This window comes from Salvelinus fontinalis, chromosome 33 (genome assembly GCF_029448725.1).
Source record: "Salvelinus fontinalis isolate EN_2023a chromosome 33, ASM2944872v1, whole genome shotgun sequence".
NCBI classification, from domain to species: Eukaryota; Metazoa; Chordata; class Actinopteri; order Salmoniformes; family Salmonidae; genus Salvelinus; species Salvelinus fontinalis.
Window position 1 is genome coordinate 18,402,622 of NC_074697.1, and position 20,126 is coordinate 18,422,747.

General features: G+C 44.2%; 1 protein-coding gene across 1 annotated transcript in view; it reads left to right on the forward strand.

Annotated features, from left to right (window-relative positions):
- Nucleotides 1–378: 378 nt before the first annotated feature.
- The window catches only part of LOC129832529 (neutral amino acid uniporter 4-like), a 273,703-nt gene continuing 253,955 nt past the window's right edge, over nt 379–20,126 (forward strand). Inside the window, exons 1-3 of the mRNA XM_055896648.1 lie at nt 379–474; nt 3,707–3,791; nt 12,194–12,301. Coding sequence (XP_055752623.1) covers nt 425–474; nt 3,707–3,791; nt 12,194–12,301 — 243 coding nt within the window. The 5' untranslated portion in view covers nt 379–424. The remainder of the gene's footprint in view (nt 475–3,706; nt 3,792–12,193; nt 12,302–20,126) is intronic.

Here is a 20,126-nt window from a genome sequence, read left to right on the forward strand (position 1 = left end):
TGATTATTTCAATATAGTGTCGGAAAGAGTGACTATCCACAGCAGAGTGATGGGACTGTAATATATTGTAATCGGCCATTTCTCATCCAAACCAGGACGTAATGTACTCGCTTTCAGATGGCCGTCTCAATCTTCCGCTGTCTGGTTTTCAGCAATCTATCACCCCTTCTTTCTTTCAGTCTCTGTCTTGTGTTGTCCTCTTGTCTGTCTCTCTATCTACCTGACAAGACCGAATAGGACAGCAGAAGTAGACTCAGACAGAGAGACTTTCTGTCTTTTAATTCCCTCAGATCTTGTGGTCCATTTCCTCTTGTCGCTGTATCTCTTGGTGACTCTCTGTGACACCACATGTGTGACCAGGTACCTCTCCTCTCCCAGGTTGAAGAGACCTCACCTGGGGTACAGTGACACAGTGGCCTTCTCCATGGAGCACAGCTCCTACCAGTGCTTCAGGAAGAGTGCCAGATTTGGAAGGTGAGATGAGAACGCTCTAGTCATCTGGAGGTCAACCTATGACCCATCACCCATATAGTCACATGACTACTCTTGGGGCGAATGGGTGCTGAAGGTGTTGGAAAAAGGCCGGATCCCAAATGGATTACTCGCCCCTAGAAGCTATTCAAATCTCTCATATCTGTGACAAAGGTCAACAAGGGCCTAATGGTAAGAATAGATGATGATATATCAGACCATTTGGGATCGCAGCCATAATTTAATTTCTATCAAAGGAGGGATGGTTAACCAGTGGCGGCTCCTCAGAGGAGGAAGTGGAGGACCATCTTCCTCAGTGAATTTAATAAAAATAAGTTATCCTTTTTAGATAAAACAAATTAATTTCTTAAAAAATGAAAGACAAGCAAGATGGAGAGAGAGGTATTTTGTTATTTTTTTCACTTACTTAGCTAGCAAATGCAACTTGTTAGTTTAGTCTGCTCAAAAATATGGATGCTATGTTAGCTAGCTGGCTATGACTGTTCAACACAATACTGGAACTCAAGGAAAGCTTTTGGTTTTACAAATGTATTGCCACCGGGGCCTGCCGGTTTAAGTGCTAAACTGCTTACTGACTGTACACTGTAACGTTACTGCATGATTGTAGCGGGTTTACTAACTTGTTAGTTCTATTAGCTATGTTGACTAGGAAGTTACTTTAGCTGATATGGTGATAACGATGTAGGTTGTATGTAGCGGTTATGACATGGTTTGGCTTGGAAAGGTTTTTCGCCTGGTCACGTACAGCTGATGTGTTGTGTATTGAAGTCCACTAGCGAAGGGAAAATGTGAGAGGAGGAGAGTGCGTAGATACGAGAAGGTGTACAACGTGGCTGCAATGAATGTGAACTGTGTTTACGTTTGATCAGGGGTGTATTTATTCCGCCGATTCTGTTGAAAAATGTTTCTTAAACAGGAGCAAACGGGGATAAACCTACCTGAATTTTTCCAATAGCAATTCTCGTTTGCGACTGTTGGACTAATGATTCCAACCTATATCAGCTAGATGTAGGCAAGAGTATGCTAGGCGGTATTGAATGTGTCACTGTCTGTCCACTCTGTCACCTCATTTTTTTCTTGACCTCTGCACACCTGCGTTGTGAACTTTAATTCATAGGCTAGATTGTAGCATCCTCATGATGGGTATAGGGAAAATGTATTATTTGCAGATCCTCTCAAGCTCTGTCAGGTTGGATGGGAGCGTCGCTGCACGGCTATTTTCATGCTTCTCCAGAGATGTTCGATTAGTTTCAAGTCCAGGCTCTGGATGGGCGACTCAAGGACTTTCAGAGACTTGTTTCCGAAGCCACTCCTGTGTTTTCTTGGCAGTGTGCTTAGGGTCCTTGTCCTGTTGGAAGGTGAACTATCGCCCCAGTCTGAGGTCCTGAGTGCTCTGGAGCAGGTTTTCATCAGAAATCTCTCTGTACTTTGCTCCGTTCATCTTTCCCTCGGTTCTGACTAGTCTCCCAGTCCCTGCTGCTGAAAAACATCCCCATGGCATGATGCTGCCACCACCATGCTTTACTGTAGGGATGGTGCCAGGTTTCCTCCAGACGTGACGCTTGGCATTCAGGCCAAAGAGTTCAATCTTGGTTTCATCAGACCAGAGAATCTTGTTTCTGATGGTCTGAGTGTCCTTTAGGTGCCTTTTGGCAAACTCCAAGTGGGCTGTTATGTTCCTTTTACTGAGGAGTTGCTTCCTTCTGGCCACCCGGATTGGTGGAGTACTGCAGAGATGGTTGTCCTTCTGGAAGGGTTTCCGATCTCCACAGAGGAACTCTGGAGCTCTGTTAGATTGACCATCGGGTTCTTAGTCACCTCCCTGACCAAGGCCCTTCTCCCTCGATTGCTCAGTTTGATGACCAGCTCTAGGAAGAGTCTTGGTAATTTCAGTGCTGCAGAATATTTTTTTTTGTATCCTTCCCCAGATCTGTCCCTCGACACAATCCTGTCTCTGAATCTACGGACAATTCCTTTGGCCTCATGGCTTGTTTTTTGCTCTGACATGCACTGTCAACTATGGGACCTTTATATAGACAGGTGGGTGCTTTTCCAAATCATATCCAATCAATTGAATTTACCACAGGTGGACTCCAGTCAAGTTGTAGAAACATCTCAAGGATGATCACTGGAAACCGGATGCACCTGAGCTCAATTCCCGAGTCCCATAGCAAAGGGTCTGAATACTTATGTAAATAAGGTATATATTATTTTTTAATTCCCTTAAATTGACTACCACAGCCTTTCATTTGAGATTCATAGATGCTGTTTTGGTCCAATATACTGCTTACTGGTTGGGTTAGTGTTATAGATGAGGAAAAAGTGCTTTTAATGTAGTGTTAAAATAAAAGGTTTGAGTGGTGGTCTGAGAATTATTGATTGGCACTTCCCCTTAAATGTTTCAGGTTGACTTCATTAATGCAATATATCTTAATGAGACATTTCATTACTTATTGTAAGCAACAGCAGTAATATGCTACCTGACTGCAACAGCAGTAATATGCTACCTGACTGCAACAGCAGTAATATGCTACCTGACTGCAACAGCAGTAATATGCTACCTGACTGCAACAGCAGTAATATGCTACCTGACTGCAACAGCAGTAATATGCTACCTGACTGCAACAGCAGTAATATGCTACCTGACTGCAACAGCAGTAATATGCTACCTGACTGCAACAGCAGTAATATGCTACCTGACTGCAACAGCAGTAATATGCTACCTGACTGCAACAGCAGTAATATGCTACCTGACTGCAACAGCAGTAATATGCTACCTGACTGCAACAGCAGTAATATGCTACCTGACTGCAACAGCAGTAATATACCCACGTCATTGATTTAGTTGAAAACTATCTACCTTTTGTTCAAGAGAGTCTTTAGATGTCTTGTCATTGTGTACTCACCAGATGTAACAGTATTATACATCATATGCTGAATAATTTAGGTTAAGCTTATCACCAGCTATAGTAAGGAACATATTTAGGCACAGACAAGAGGAGCAGTCGAGACAGGATTCTTATTAGGTTATTATTGCTACTTTAGAAAAATGGCTTACTAGCATTGAAGATGCCCTGATGCTCATAGAATATTAAAGAGTAAAATAGTACAGAACAGAAATACTGTATTCTAACGTTGTAGAAGCCATCCAGATGTTTCAGAGCTATTTTAACATGTTTATGTGTCCCTGTCCTGTCCTTCTGTCCTGTTTTAGGCACCTGGTCAACTTCTTCCTGGTGTGGACACAGCTGGGATTCTGCAGTGCATACTTTGTGTTCCTGGCAGAGAATATCAAACAGGTAGGCTCTATTCCCACCAATCAAATACAGACCAGTGTGTTGTAGGGCAACGATATATATCGTGTGACGATAGAAAAACATCAATCGTTTCATATTATGCGTTTATTTCGTTGTGTCGCAAATCACACTCTTTACGGCAATATTTTTAGTCAATTGGACGACTCTACAATTTTCTTTCTGAGGTCTTGGCTGATTTCTTCTGATTTTCCCATGATGTCAAGCAAAGAGGCACTGAGTTTGAAGTTAGGCCTTGAAATACATCCACAGGTACACCTCCAATTGACTCAAATTATGTCAATTAGTCTATCAGAAGCTTATTCATTTTCTGGAATTTTCCAAGTTGTTTAAAGGCACAGTCAGCTTAGTGTATGTAAACTTCCTACTCAACGGAGTTGTGAAACAGTGAATTATAAGTGAAATAATATGTCTGTAAACAATTGTTGGAAACATGACTAGACAAAGTAGATGTCCTAACCAACTTGTCAAAACTATAGTTTGTCGGGTGGTTGAAACACTTAGGTTGGAGTCATTAAAACTTGTTTATGTAAACTTCCGACTTCAACTGTATATTTAAAAAATATATATATATTTTAGGCCTATATTTATTTTGTTTGCAACTATAGTTGAAGGGTTTTCTATTTACGTTTTTAGATTTTATACATTATTATTTTGTATTTTGTTACATGCTTAAATTAAAATTTGCACAAAGGTTCTAAAAAGGAGAAATAATAAAATATGAGTAAGTCCTTTTTATTTTTGCTGAGTATAATTCAAAATGTAATAAGAAATAGGCCTTTACATGTGGTCATTTTATATAAACTATTTATTCATTTAATTTACAGAATATGTGCTATATGGTGATATGTATTGTGCCGACCCTTCCACTCTGTCTGCCGTATTCTCTCTTTGTTCTTGTTTCCTTATTAGGATGCTGGTGGGCGGAGTTGGGAGGGTCGTCAGCTACATGGGAAACACCTGGGCCCGGGTGTGTCCCGGGGGTAAATAGACCTCTTCCACATTCATTGGGGAGACTCTCTCCACGCAGACACAGATAGATTTTGTTTGTGGCATTTTTGGGGCTATTTGGTTTGTTTATGTTGGCACCTTTCAACACCCCTCATTATCACATGTATACATGCGACCACTCACTTACACTACTGACTAAACACACACCATTGTTAATTGTATTTACTTTACTTCAGTTAATAAATATATTATTGTTATTCTTTATCTCCACGTTGTCTCCCTTTTTGTTACGGGCTTCGAGCCGGTTCGTGACAGTATCGTTATCGGGATATGAAATGACCTAAACTCAGCAAAAAAAGAAATGTCCCTTTTTCAGGACCCTGTCTTTCAAAGATAATTTGTAAAAATCCAAATAACTTCACAGATCTTCATTGTAAAGGGTTTAAACACTGTTTCCATGCTTGTTCAATAAATCATGAACATGCACCTGTGGAATGGTCGTTAGGACACTAACAGCTTACAGATGGTAGGCAATTAAGGTCACTGTTATAAAAACTTAGGACACTAAAGAGGTCTTTCTGGTGACCTGTCCAGGACAGCGGAGTCAATCACCACCTTCCGGAGACACCTGAAACCCCACCTCTTCAAGGAATACCTAGGATAGGATAAAGTAATCCTTCTAACCCCCCCCCCTTAAAAGATTTAGATGCACTATTGTAAAGTGGCTGTTCCACTGGATGTCATAAGGTGAATGCACCAATTTGTAAGTCGCTCTGGATAAGAGCGTCTGCTAAATGACTTAAATGTAATGTAAATGTTTCTAGTGACTCTGAAAAACACCAAATGAAAGATGCTCAGGGTCCCTGCTCATCTGCGTGAACGTGCCTTAGGCATGCTGCAAGAAGGCATGAGGACTGCAGATGTGGCCAGGGCGATACATTGCAATGTCTGTACTGTGAGACGCCTAAGACAGCGCTACAGGGAGACAGGACGGACAGCTGATCGTCCTCGCAGGCCCAGACCACGTGTAACAACACCTGCACAGGATCGGTACATCCGAACATCACCCCTGTGGGACAGGTACAGGATGGCAACAACAACTGCCCGAGTTACACCAGGAACGCACAATCCCTCCATCAGTGCTCCGACTGTCTACAATAGGCTGAGAGAGGCTGGACTGAGGGCTTGTAGGCCTGTTGTAAGGCAGGTCCTCACCAGACATCACCGGCAACAACGTCGTCTATGGGCACAAACCCACCGTCGGTGGACCAGACAGGAATGGCAGAAAGTGATCTTCACTGACAAGTCACGGTTTTGTCTCACCACGGTGATGGTCGGATTCGCTTTTATCGTCGAAGGAGTGATCGTTACACCGAGGCCTGTACTCTGGAGCAGGATCGATTTGGAGGTGGAGGGTCCGTCATGGTCTGGGGCGGTGTGTTACAGCATCATCTGACTGAGCTTGTTGTCATTGCAGGCAATCTCAATGCTGTGCGTTACAGGGAAGACATCCTCCTTCCTCATGTGGTACCCTTGCTGCAGGCTCATCCTGACATGACCCTCCAGCATGACAACGCCACCAGCCATACTACTCGTTCTGTGCGTGATTTCCAGCAAGACAGGAATGTCAGTGTTCTGCCATGGCCAGCCAGCGAAGAGCCCGGATCTCAATCCTATTGAACACGTCTGGGACCTGTTGGATCGGAGGATGAGGGCTAAGGACATTCCCCCCCAGAAATGTCCGGGAACTTGCAGGTGCCCTGGTGGAAGAGTGGGGTAACATCTCACAGCAAGAACTGGCAAATCTGGTGCAGTCCATGAGGAGGAGATGCACTGCAGTACTTAATGCTGCTGGTGGCCACACCAGATACTTACTGTTACTTTTGATTTTGATCCCCCCCCTTTGTTCAGGGACACATTATTAAATTTCTGTTAGTCACATGTCTGTGGAACTTGTTCAGTTTATGTCTCAGTTGTTGAATCTTGTTATGTTCATACAAATATTTACACATGTTAAGTTTGCTGAAAATAAAAGCAGTTGACAGTGAGAGGCCGTTTCTTTGCAGAGTTTATATCGGGATATGAGATTTTGGTCGACCAGCCTTAGTGTTGTCTTCTAAAAAGCCTTCCAATCAAAATGAATGACTGTGGAAGTGTCTCAGTATTTTATTCGTATTTAACGTTTTATTTAAGTCAATTATGGACATTCGTATTTACAATGTTGGCCTACCAAAGGGACGGGCTGGGATGAAAAATGTATGACAAAACACACAGCACAACAAGAAACAAGATACAGCCCTTAGCCGTGGTATATTGTCCATATACCACCTACCCCCGAGGTGCCTTATTGCGATTTATAAACTGTTTATCAACGTAATTAGAGCGGTAAAAATAAAAGTTTTGTCATACGCGTTGTATACGGTCTGATATACCACGACTGTCAGCCGGGTAACTGGGTGGTTCAGGGCTTGAACCACCCAGTTTGTAATTGGAGCGTTACCCTCGTCATCCCAACTCTTGAGCTGTTCTAATGGTTTACATGCAGTGACACACACCGTTCCCTAGGAGACGCTAGTGCTGTGTAATCTCTGTTTACCTCACTTTCTCAGCCTCTCGCTCTCTTTCTTTCTTTATCGCTCCCTCACAATTTATAAACTGTCTCTCTCTCTCTGTATTAGATGGTGATCTCCTCCTGATGGACTAGCATAGATAGCCAAGCATTCCCATACATATGGACAAAGATAAAGACCTCATGCAGTACCTCTTTAATTCAAAACTCCAATGGGATTATTTGGTATGACATAGCCAGGAGTGGTACTATCAGAGTGATGAAGTATGGTTACAATCTTATATTGAAATGGAAATGCACTGAAACTCTAAAACGGTTATGACTGAAGTTTTTAAATATCTATTTCTCTCTCCTGTACCTCTATCTTTTTGTCTCTGTTCTCTTTCTCTCTCTGTCAATGAGGCGTGAAGATTGTTACTTATTGGGTTGAAAATCCTCAATCCAAACATGTGGCATCATTAGGCGTTCTGCTAACTGACCTCCCACATACCCTCTGTGTTCCCAGCTCATCAGAAAACATTTACTGCTGACCCGGGTGTGTGTTTGGGCTAATGTGCTCAATTTACTAATTGTTTACGCTCATGTAGTAGTACGCACAGAATAGTTTGTTTGTCGAAAGCTGAGGTAAGCTATTTATTGGTTGTTAAACAAAGGGGTTGAACGGGGCAAAGCCACCAGAGCTTCAGAATTACAAACATGGCAGATGAGATGTCAGTTTGTCTGTTTATTCTGAATGAGAAAAAGTAAACCGAAGAATCTGATACAATATTTAGATTGCTTTAATGATCTGTATGGCGATTGTTGGTTGGCTTGGCCCATGTGTGTGAATGACACTGGGGTGGGGAGAGGTCAGCAGTCAGTTGGGGCCTGGGCCTGGAGGTCAGATTGGCCCGTTGCATTGTGGGTACATCTCTATTCCCAGATTAGGTACTAATGAGGACAGGGTTTGTCATATCTCTTCCATTTTGATTCTTATAAAATATATACCTTTTGTTTTCACTCTGTAGATAATCTTTCATTCTTTTTCAAATCTATAATAGGCAATTTTCTCAGTTTTACAATGTAGCATTTTGTTCTTTACTGTTTTTGATGCCATGGCCAGGATCATATTCTGGACAGCCATTGGTCCATGCTAGAGGTGTGCCCTCTTTAAAGGACATGGGGTCTGCCCACGTCTTTTATACTGTAGTACTTTATTTACGAAGATTTAATTAAAGGCAAGATTGTCTTTTATATTACAAGATATTCCAGTGACGGCTCTAAGAATGGAAATACAATATCCTCAAAGATGGATGGCAGGCGGGAGGACAGGAGATCAGGTGGTACCATTCTTGTAATGATGTGCGCTGAGAGTCGGGAAGCAAGTTCAGGGAATGAGTGTTTTAATGAAAAAACAACATAAACCAAAACAAGAAACACGAACAACGCACAGAAAAGAAACAGAAACGGAAACAATGGGGAAGGAACGAAGGGGAGTGACATATATAGGGCAGGTAATGAAGGAGGTGATGGAGTCCAGGTGAGTGTCATATTGTGCTAATGGGCGTAACGATGGTGACAGGTGTCCACCTTAACGACCTAGAGGCCGGAGAGGGAGCACATGTGACAGTACCCCCTCCCCGACGCGCGGCTCCGGCTGCAGGACGCCAACCAAGATGATGATCCCGGGGTTCAGGAGCGGACCGGTCATCTCTGCTGAGGCGCGGGAACCTGTCGATCCAGCTGAGGCGCAGGAGCATGGCGACCTAGAGCGCAGGAGAGAGAGCATATATGACAGTACCCCCCTCCCCGGCGCGTTCGGTTCCAGCCGCAGGACGCCACCGACAGGGACGATCCCGGGGATCAGGAGCGGACCGGTCGTGTCCTCTGAGGTGCAGAAATCTGACAAACCGGCCTGAGGAGTGAGAGCCGGCTGAGACCTCCCCGGTTGCCTCGGTTCTGACACCCGGACCTGACATCACCTCCAACACAAAAACAAAAAAACTCCCTGATGCTTTCCTTTGGTGAGGCGTCATTCTGTAACGATGTGCGCTGAGAGTCAGGAAGCAAGGTACCGGTCCCTCTAGAAGCCCTGTACTGCTCTATCATATGCAATCAATACCACACGCTGCCTTTCACTGTCTCTTTCTCTACCCCCCTTCTCTCTCTCTCTCTACGCCCCTTCTCTCCCTAGAAGCCCTGTACTGCTCTATCATATGAAATCAATACCACACGCTGCCTTTCACTGCCTCTTTCTCTACCTCCTTCTCTCTCTACCCCTTCTCTCTCTCTCTCTACCCCCCTTCTCTCTCTCTCTCTCTCTCTCTACCCCCCTTCTCTCACTCTCTCTACCCCCTTCTCGTTCTCTCTCTCTCTCTCTACCCCCCCTTCTCTCTCTCTCTACCCCCTTCTCTCTCTCTGTTTCTACCCCCCGTTGTCTCTCTCTCTACCCCCGTTGTCTCTCTCTCTATACCCCCCTTCTCTGTCTCTACCCCCTTCTTTCTCTCTCTACCCCCCTTCTTTCTCTACCCCCCTTCTCTCTCTCTAACCCCCCTCTCTCTGTCTCTACCCCCTTCTCTCTCTCTACTCCCTCCTCTCTCTGTCTCTACTCCCCCTTCTCTCTGTCTCTACTCCCCCCTCTCTCTGTCTCCAACCCCCCTCTCTCTGTTTCCAACCCCCCTCTCTCTGTCTCCAACCCCCCCTCTCTCTGTCTCTAGTCCCCCCTCTCTCTCTCTATACCCCCCTTCTCTTTCTTTCTACCCCCCTTCTCTCTCTCTCTAACCCCCCCTCTCTGTATTTTCTCCCCCCTCTCTCTGTTTCATTCTCTCTTTAACCCCCTCCCTCTCTCTGTCTCACTCTCTCTTTAACCCCCCTCTCTCTCTGTCTCTACTCCCCCTCTCTCTGTCTCACTCTATCTTTAAACCCCCCCCTCTCTGTCTCTACTCCCCCCTCTCTCTGTCTCACTCTCTCTTTAACCCCCCCCCCCCCCACTCTGTCTCTACTCCCCCCTCTCTGTCTCTACCCCCTCTCTCTCTCTCTTGCATTATTTATATCCTGGTATCCACAACAAACAGGCTTACAAGCATAAACATAGTAGTATTCAATTTACTACACAGTTTATACAAGCAGGCGTACATTACTGTAGTAAATGTGCTCTTGGGACTGTGTCATTCAACCTACAGTAGCACATGCCGGTAACTGCCAAAGTAAAGGAAATACCAACATAGTGTCTTTAATAGGGAGATGGGCCACAATGAGCTGCCAGAACAGTTTCAATGCATCTCGGCACAGATTCTACAAATGTAGACACACACACACACACACACAGACACACACACACACACACACCCTTTAAACCCCCTATGCTCCTTTTGAGACCCTTCTTTCAAAGTCACTGAGATCTCTTCTAGCCATGGTAGACAAAACAATGTACATGACCCTAAGCATGATGGATGTTAATTGCTTAATTCATTCAGAAATCTAACCTATGTGGAAGTACCTGCTTTCAATATATGATGAATCCCCAAAGATTGTCTATTATATTGACAAGATATTCCAGTCCCCACTCTAACAATGTAAGTACATGTCTTCAAAGATGGAAGGCAGGCGGGAGGAGGCAAGATCAGGTGGGACCATTTTAACCAATGAGAGGGCAGACATATGAACAACCGGCCATAGAGATAGACGACTCACCTTTGTATCTGCATTATAGCCTTAATGGTGCTGCCCATGCTGTCACAGATGCTATCTCCATTTTCAAGTAATCAATTTTCTTCTTCATTGTCTGATTTGCTTCCAACTCTTAGGAATCCCGACCCAGTTGACTACTTTAAAATGGTGGAAGCCCTCAATGTCCATGCTAAAACGTGTTAGATCTCTATGACAACAGGCGCAACTCATATAGTCAAAGTTGCCAACATGCATTCACGTTTATATCAGTGCATTCGTAAGAACCTAACCATTACAAAACTTCTATTCGATCAAATAAGCCTCACGAAGCAAATGAGCAATTCAATCTGTTGATCAAATTCGACACTATCTCATTGACCTCCATAGAAAAATTCCTCACTTCGTCCGCTTATTTTCGTGGACAGTCTTTGTGCGGATTAAAAACTTTCGCTTCGCCTCTTCCTCTCTGGTATCCTTCATTTACAAAAATGTTTCCTTCATTTTGTCTGTTACCTGTACATACCCATCTCTGTATGTGTTCACGATGACGGGTAGGCCGTTTTAGCTGACTTGCCTAGTTAACTACATTTTAAATAAAAAATCGCTAGCTACATACATACAGTACTGTATACATATACTGCTGATGGAACCGATTAGGTGAAAATCTGTCAATGTGCCCTTGAGCAAAGCACGTAACCCTAATTTCTCCTCTAAGTCGCTCTGGATAAGAGAGTCTGCTAAATGACTAAAATGTATAAGCAGACAGTCTAATTGAATGAAACCCTGATCTGCTTTCTAGCCTGTCTGAGCTGTGGGATAGGATGGAATCACCCCCTCCCTCCCTCTCCTCTATCCCCCTCCCATCTCTAGTCCTCTCCCTGGTGTTGTGTTGAATATTCATTAATCTCAGAAAGTTTTCTGATCGTTATTTCTCTGGGGAAAGTTTTTTGTTGTTGGTAGGAGCGGGAGAGCTGCTTATCGACAAGCAAGAGGCCAATCCACTTCTTCACTTCCATGATAAGCTCCTTAAATGTTTTTCTCTGGCGAGGAGAGAACACACAGCAGCCTTAATTGCTGTAGATTTAGTGTAGTGGGATCTCTATCTGAAGGTCGACAGGGTGAAGGGGAGAGGTGAGCCTCACTCATGAAGACATCACCATTAATCACACCTTTTTGTGTGTGTGCGTATGCCTGTGTGTATCCATTCTTTCCTCTCTAGGTCGTTGAGGGATACCAAGGTGTAAACATCACCCTGGCAGATGAGTTCTTCGACAACACCTCCATGTTGCCAGCCCCCGTCCCTCTACCCACCATGATGCCAGCCCCTGTCCGTCCCTCTACCCACCATGGTGCCAGCCCCTGTCCCTCTACCCACCATGGTGCCAGCCCCCGTCCCTCTACCCACTATGGTGCCAGCCCCTGTCCCTCTACCCACCATGGTGCCAGCCCCTGTCCCTCTACCCACCATGGTGCTAGCCCCTGTCCCTCTACCCACCATGGTGCCAGCCCCTGTCCCTCTACCCACCATGGTGCCAGCCCCCGTCCCTCTACCCACCATGGTGCCAGCCCCTGTCCCTCTACCCACCATGGTGCCAGCCCCCGTCCCTCTACCCACCATGGTGCCAGCCCCCGTCCCTCTACCCAGAAAAAATCAAACCAGGAAGTGGGAAATCTGAGGTTTGTAGTTTTTCCTCTCTTTGCCTATCGAATATACAGTGTCTATGGGGTCATATTGCACTTCCTAAGGCTTCCACTAGATGTCAACAGTCTTTAGAACCTTGTTTGATGCTTCTACTGTGAAGGAGAGGGGAATGGGAGCTGAATGAGTGGCAGAGTGGCATGAGCTAGTCATGCGCGTTCACATGAGTTAGCTTGCGTTCCATTGCAATTCTACAGAGGAAGGAATTCTCCGGTTGGAACATTATTGAAGATTTATGATAAAAACATCCTAAAGATTGATTCTATACTTAGTTTGACATGTTTCTACGAACTGTAATATGACTTTTCGTCTGAACTTTCGCCTGGACCTGCCCGCGCGTCGTCAGTTTGGATTGTGTACTAAACGCGCAAACAAAAAGGTGGTATTTGGACATAAATGATGGACTTTATCGAACAAATCAAACATTTATTGTGGAACTGGGATTCCTGGGAGTGCATTCTGATGAAGATCATCAAATGTAAGTGAATATTTATAATGCTATTTCTGACTTTGTTGACTCCACAACATGGCGGATATCTGTATGGCTTGTTTTGGGCTCTGAGCGCTGTACTCAGATTATTGAATGGTGTGCTTTTTCGGTAAAGCTTTTTTGAAATCTGACACAGTGGTTGTATTAAGGAGAAGTTTATCTAAAATGTCATGCATAACACTTGTATTTTCATCAAGATTTATGATGAGTATTTCTGTAAATTGATGTGGCTCTCTGCAAAATCACCGGATGTTTTGGAAGCAAAACATTACTGAACGTAACGCGCCAATGTAAACTGAGATTTTTGGATATAAATATGAACTTTATCGAACAAAACATACATGTATTGTGTAACATGAAGTCCTATGAGTGTCATCTGATGAAGATCATCAAAGGTTAATGATTAATAATCTCTATTTCTGCTTTTTGTGACTCCTGTCTTTGGCTGGAAAAATGGCTGTGTTTTTCTGTGACTATGTACTGACCTAACATAATCGTTTGGTGTGCTTTCGTCGTAAAGCCTTTTTGAAATCTGACACGTTGGCTGGATTCACAACAAGTGTAGCTTTAATTTGGTGTATTGCATGTGTGAGTTCATGAAAGTTCAATTTTTATAGTAATTTATTTGAATTTGGCGCTCTGCATTTTCACTGGATGTTGCGTCCCACAAATCCCAGAGAGGTTAACCAATCTAAAAGTGTTGTGGAGAGGCGCCCCCTTGTGTTGGCTTTAATATTGACCTGAACCCTGTCATTAACTTCTACTTCATCACAATCCCGGATCCGGGAGCACCCCGATCAGTAAAAAAGCTGACTAGCATAGCGTCACAAGTAAATACTAGCATCTAAATATCATTAAATCACAAGTCCAAGACACCAGATGAATGATACACATCTTGTGAATCCAGCCATCATTTCTGATTTTTAAAATGTTTTACAGGGAAGACACTATGTAAATCTATTAGCTAACCACAATAGCAAAAGACACAACTTTTTTTCCCCACCATTTTTGTCCTGCATAGGTAGCTATCACAATTTCGACCAAATAAAGATATAAATAGCCACTAACCAAGAAACAACTTCATCAGATGACAGTCTGATAACATATTTATTGTATAGCATATGTTTTGTTAGAAAAATGTGCATATTTCAGGTATAAATCATATTTTAACATTGCAGCCACCATCACAACTCTCACCAAAGCAACTAGAATAACTACAGAGACCAACGTGAATTACCTAAATACTCATTATAAAACATTTATGAAAAATACACAGCGTACAGCAAATGAAAGACAAAGATCTTGTGAATCCAGCCAATATTTCAGATTTTAAGTGTTTTACAGCAAACACAATATAGCATTATATTAGCTTACTACAATAGTCAACCACACAACAGCATTGATTCAAGCCAACAATAGCGATAACGAATAAACCAGCAAAAGATATACATTTTTTCACTAACCTTCTCAAACTTCTTCAGATGACAGTCCTATAACATGATATTACACAATACATATAGAGTTTGTTCGAAAATGTGCATATTTAGCGGCACAAATCGTGGTTATACAATGAGAATAGTAGCCAAGCTGCCAACAATATGTCGGGAGAAATCTTGGGAGAGGCACCTAATCTAATCAGTAACTAATCATAAACTTGACAAAAAAATACAGGTTGGACAGCAAATGAAAGATACATTAGTTCTTAATGCAATCACTGTGCTAGATTTTTAAAATTAACGTTACTACGACATACAGCGTGCGTTAAAGCGAGACCGCACCGAAATTAATGGCGGAATATGAGTTTTACATTTTTCAACAGAAAAACGAATTAACATCATAAATAGTTCTTACTTTTTGATGAGCTCCCATCAGAATCTTGGGCAAGTTGTCCCTTTTCCAAAAGAATCGTTGCTCGGTTGTAGATTGTCGCCTTCAACGTTCGAATTAGCAGTAAACATTAGCCATGTGGGCCAGACGTGCCCAACTCACTAGAACGCAGTACAAATAAATACCCGAAAATCGCAATATACTGATATGAACTGATATAACTCGGTTTAAAATAACAACATTATGATGTCTTTAACACCTATATCGAATAAAATCAGAACCGGATATATCTAAGGGCTATAACGGGAGCTTTCTAGAACGCCATCCTGAGGTCTGTCTTGCGTCATGGCGAAGGAAAGAAAGAGAGGACCCCACGTTGCCAGCCCATTTATAAGGCCTCAGATCTGCCTAGCAACTCCATTTCAATTCTCACTATTTGCTGACATCCAGGGGAAGGCGTATGCAGTGCATCTCAACCAATAGAAGACATGCAAATGAATAAACCGACCTCAGAACAGCCTGCAGATTTCAGATTTCTCACTTCCTCATAGGAAAATTGCTCCAACTCGAGTTCTGTTTTAGTCACAGATATAATTCAAACGGTTTTAGAAACTAGAGGGTGTTTTCTATCCAATAGTAATAATAATATGCATATTGTACGAGCAAGAATTGAGAACGAGGCAGTTTAATTTGGGAACGAAATTATTACAAAGTGCAAACAGCACCCCCTATTCAAAAAGGTTAATGTATGCTACGTGGACACCTGCTCGTTGAACATCTCATTCTAAAATCATGGGCATTAATATGGAGTTGGTCCCCCCCTTCGCTGCTATAACAGCCTCCACTCTTCTGGGAAGACTTTCCACTAGATGTTGGAAAATTGCTGCTGGGACCAAAAGCATTAGTGAGGTCAGTCGGCATTCCAATTCAACCCAAAGGTGTTCGATGGGATTGAGGTCAGGGCTTTGTCCAGGCCAGTCAAATTCTTTCACACTTTTCTCGACAAACCATTTCTGTATGGACCTCGCTTTGTGCATGGGGGAATTGTCATGCTGAAAGGGCCTTCCCCCAACTGTTGCCACAAAGTTGGAAGCACAGAATAATCTAGAATGTCATTGTATGCCGTAGCATTAAGATTCCCCTTCATTAGAACCAAGGGGCCTAGCCTGAACCATGAAAACAGCCCCAGACCATTATTCTTCCTCCACCAAACTTGATCGTTGGCACAATGCATTGAGGCAGGTAGGGTTCTCCTGGCATCCACCAAACCCAGATTAGTCCGTCAGACTGCCAGATGGTGAAGCGTGATTCATCACTCCAGAGTCCAATAGCTGTGAGCTTTACACCACTCCAGCCGACACTGCTCGGCCATGGAAACCCATTTCATGAAGCTCTAGACTAACAGTTGTTGTGCTGCTGTTGCTTCAAGGCAGTTTGGACCTCGGTAGTGAATGTTGCAACCGAGGACAGACCATTTTTTTCAGCACTCGCCGGTCCCGTTCTGTGAACTTGTGTGGCTTATCACTGTGACTGAGCCCTTGTCGCTCCTAGATGTTTCCACTTCACAATAACAGCACTTGCAGTTGACCGGGGCAGCTCTAGCAGGGCAGAAATTTGACATACTGACTTGTTGGAAAGGTGGCATCCTATGACGGTGCCACGTTGAAAGTCATTGAGCTCTTCAGTACGGGGCCATTCTTCTGCCAATGTTTGTCTATGGAGATTGCATGGCTGTTTGCTCGATTGTATACACCTGTCAGCAACGGGTGTGGCTGAAAGAGCCGAATCCACTAATTTGAACGGGTGTCCATATACTTTTGCAGTGCAGTGTACCTCAGTGCCATGCAGTGTACCTCAGACAGACAGAGACCTGGTTAAAAATAATGTAACTTATGTAAGTGAATGCCTGTTGTTTAAATAGTTAGCATCTTTGGGCAATTATCAAGTAAGTGTGTGTGTGTGTGAGAACTGGGAATTAGCCCTGTGTGTGAGAACTGGGCTGTAGCTGCATCGCACCGACAGAAACAAACATCTCTCTGGTAAGATCAAGGGCCTTATGATTAACGACCATGATTAACGGGTCGTGGTGTGATCATAACACCATACAGGAACTCAAGTCCTTTTGTTCACCTGACCTAGAATTCCTTACAATCAAATGCCGACCGCGTTATCTACCAAGAGAATTCTCTTCGATTATAATCACAGTCGTGCACATTTCCCCTCCCCAAGCAGACACCTCGGCGGCTCTGAAATAACTTCATTGGACTCAATGTAAACTGGAAACCACATCCTGAGGCTGCATTTATTGTAGCTGGTGATTTTAACAAGGCTAATCTGAAAACAAGGCTCCCTAAATTTTATCAGAATATTAAATGCGTGACCCGGGCTGGGAAAATTATGGATCATTGTTACTCTAACTTCCGCGACGCATATAAAGCCTCCTTTCGGCAAATCTGACCACGACTCCATTTTGTTGCTCCCAGCCTATAGACAGAAACTAAAACAGGAAACGCTCGTGCTCAGGTCTGTTCAACGCTGTTCTGACCAATCTGATTCCACGCTTCAAGATTGCTTCGATCACGTGGACTGGGATATGTTCCGGATAACGTCGAACAACAAAATTTATGTATACGCTGAGCGAGTTTTAGCAAGTGCATCGGTGATGTTGTACCAACAGCGACTATTGAAAACCTTCCCCAACCAGAAACCGTGGATTGATGGCAGCATTCGTGCAAAACTGAAAGCGCAAACCACTGCTTTTAATCAGGGCAAGGTGACTGGAAACATGACTGAATACAAACAGTGTAGCTATTCCCTCCGCAAGGCAATCAAACAAGCTAAGCGTCAGTATAGAGACAAAGTAGTGTCGCAATTCAACGGCTCAGACACGAGAGGAATGTGGCAGGGTCGACAGTCAATCACAGACTACAAAAAGAAAACTAGCCCCGTTTCGGACCCCGATGTCTTGCTCCCAGACAAACTAAACAACTTATTTGCTCGCTTTGAGGACAATACAGTGCCACCGGCACGGCCGCTACCAAAACCGGCGGACTCTCCTTCCCCGCAGCCAACATGAGTAAAATATTTAAACGCGTTAACCCTCGCAAGGCTGCCGGCCCAGACGGCATCCCTAGCCGCGTCCTCAGAGCATGCGCAGATCAGTTGGCTGTTTTTTTTCCGGACATATTCAATCAATCCCTATCCCAGTCTGCTGTCCCCACATGCTTCAAGAGGGCCACCATTGTTCTTGTTCCCAAGAAAGCTAAGGTAACTGAGGTAAACGACTATCGCCCCGTAGCACTCACTTCCGTCATCATGAAGTGCTTTGAGAGACTAGTCAAGGATTATATCACCTCCACCCTACCTGACACCCTAGACTCACTCCAATTTGCTTACCGCCCCAATAGGTCCATATGTAAGAATACTGTTCATCGACTACAGCTCAGCATTTAACACCATAGTACCCTCCAAACTCGTCATTAAGCTCGAGACCCCGCACTGTGCAACTGGGTCCTGGACTTTCTGACGGGCCGCTTCATCTCCACCCCGCTGATCCTCAACACTGGGGCCCCACAAGGGTGTGTTCTCAACCCCCTCCTGTACTCCCTGTTCACCCATGACTGTGTGGCCATGCACGCCTCCAACTCAATCATCAAGTTTGCAGACGGCACTACAGTGGTAGGCTTGATTACCAACAACGACGAGACGGCCTACAGGGAGGAGGTGAGGGCCTTGGAGTGTGGTGTCAGAAAAACAACGTCAACAAAACAAAGTAGATGATCGTGGACTTCAGAAAACAGCATAGGGAGCAGCCCTCTATCCACATCGACAGGACAGTAGTGGAGAAGGTGTAAAGGTTTTAGTTTCTCGGCGTACACATCATGGACAAACTGAAATGGTCGACCCACACAGACAGTGTGGTGAAGAAGGCGCAACAGCGCCTCTTCAACCTCAGGAGGCTGAAGAAATTTGGCTTGGCCCCTAAGACTCTCACAAACTTTTACAGATGCACAATCAAAAGCATCCTGTCGGGCTGTATCACTGCCTGGTACGGCAACTGCGCACAACTGCAAGGCTCTCCAGAGGGTAGTGAGGTCTGCACAACGCATCACCGGGGGCAAACTACCTGCCCTCCAGGACACCTACACCACCCGATGTCACAGGAAGAAAAAAAAGATCATCAAGGACAACAACCACCCGAGCCACTGCCTGTTCACCCCGCTGTCATCCAGAAGGCGAGGTCAGTACAGATGCATTAAAGCTGGGACTAAGAGACTGAAAAACAGCTTCTATCTCAAGGCCATCAGACTGTTAAACAGCCATCACTAACATTGAGTGGCTGCTGCCAACATATTGACTCAAATCTCTAGTCACTTTAATAATTAAAAGTTGGATATAATAAATGTATCACGAGTCACTTTAAATAATTCCACTTTATATAATGTTTACATGCCCTACATTACTCATCTCATGTGTATATACTGTACTCTATACCATCTACTGCATGTTGCCTATGCCGTTCGGCCATCACTCATCGATATATTTATATGTACATATTCTTCATCCCTTTACACTTGTGTGGAAAGGTAGTTGTTGTGAAATTGTTAGATTACTTGTTAGATATTACTGCACTGTCGGAACTAGAAGCACAAGCATTTCGCTACACTCGCATTAACATCTGCTAACCATGACCGTGACCAATAACATTTGATTTGATTTGTGTGAGAGAACTGGGAAGTAGCCGTGAGTGTGTGTGTGAGAGAGAGAACTGGGAAGTAGCCGTGTGTGTGTGTGTGTGTGTGTGTGTGTGTGTGTGTGTGTGTGTGTGTGTGTGTGTGAGAGAGAGAACTGGGAAGTAGCCGTGAGTGTGTGTGTGTGAGAGAACTGGGAAGTAGCCGTGTGAGAGAACTGGGAAGTAGCCGTGTGAGAGAACTGGGAAGTAGCCGTGTGAGAGAACTGGGAAGTAGCCGTGTGTGAGAACTGGGAAGTAGCCGTGTGTGTGTGTGAGAACTGGGAAGTAGCCGTGTGTGAGAACTGGGAAGTAGCCGTGAGTGTGTGTGTGTGAGAGAACTGGGAAATAGCCGTGTGTGAGAACTGGGAAGTAGCCGTGTGTGTGTGTGAGAACTGGGAAGTAGC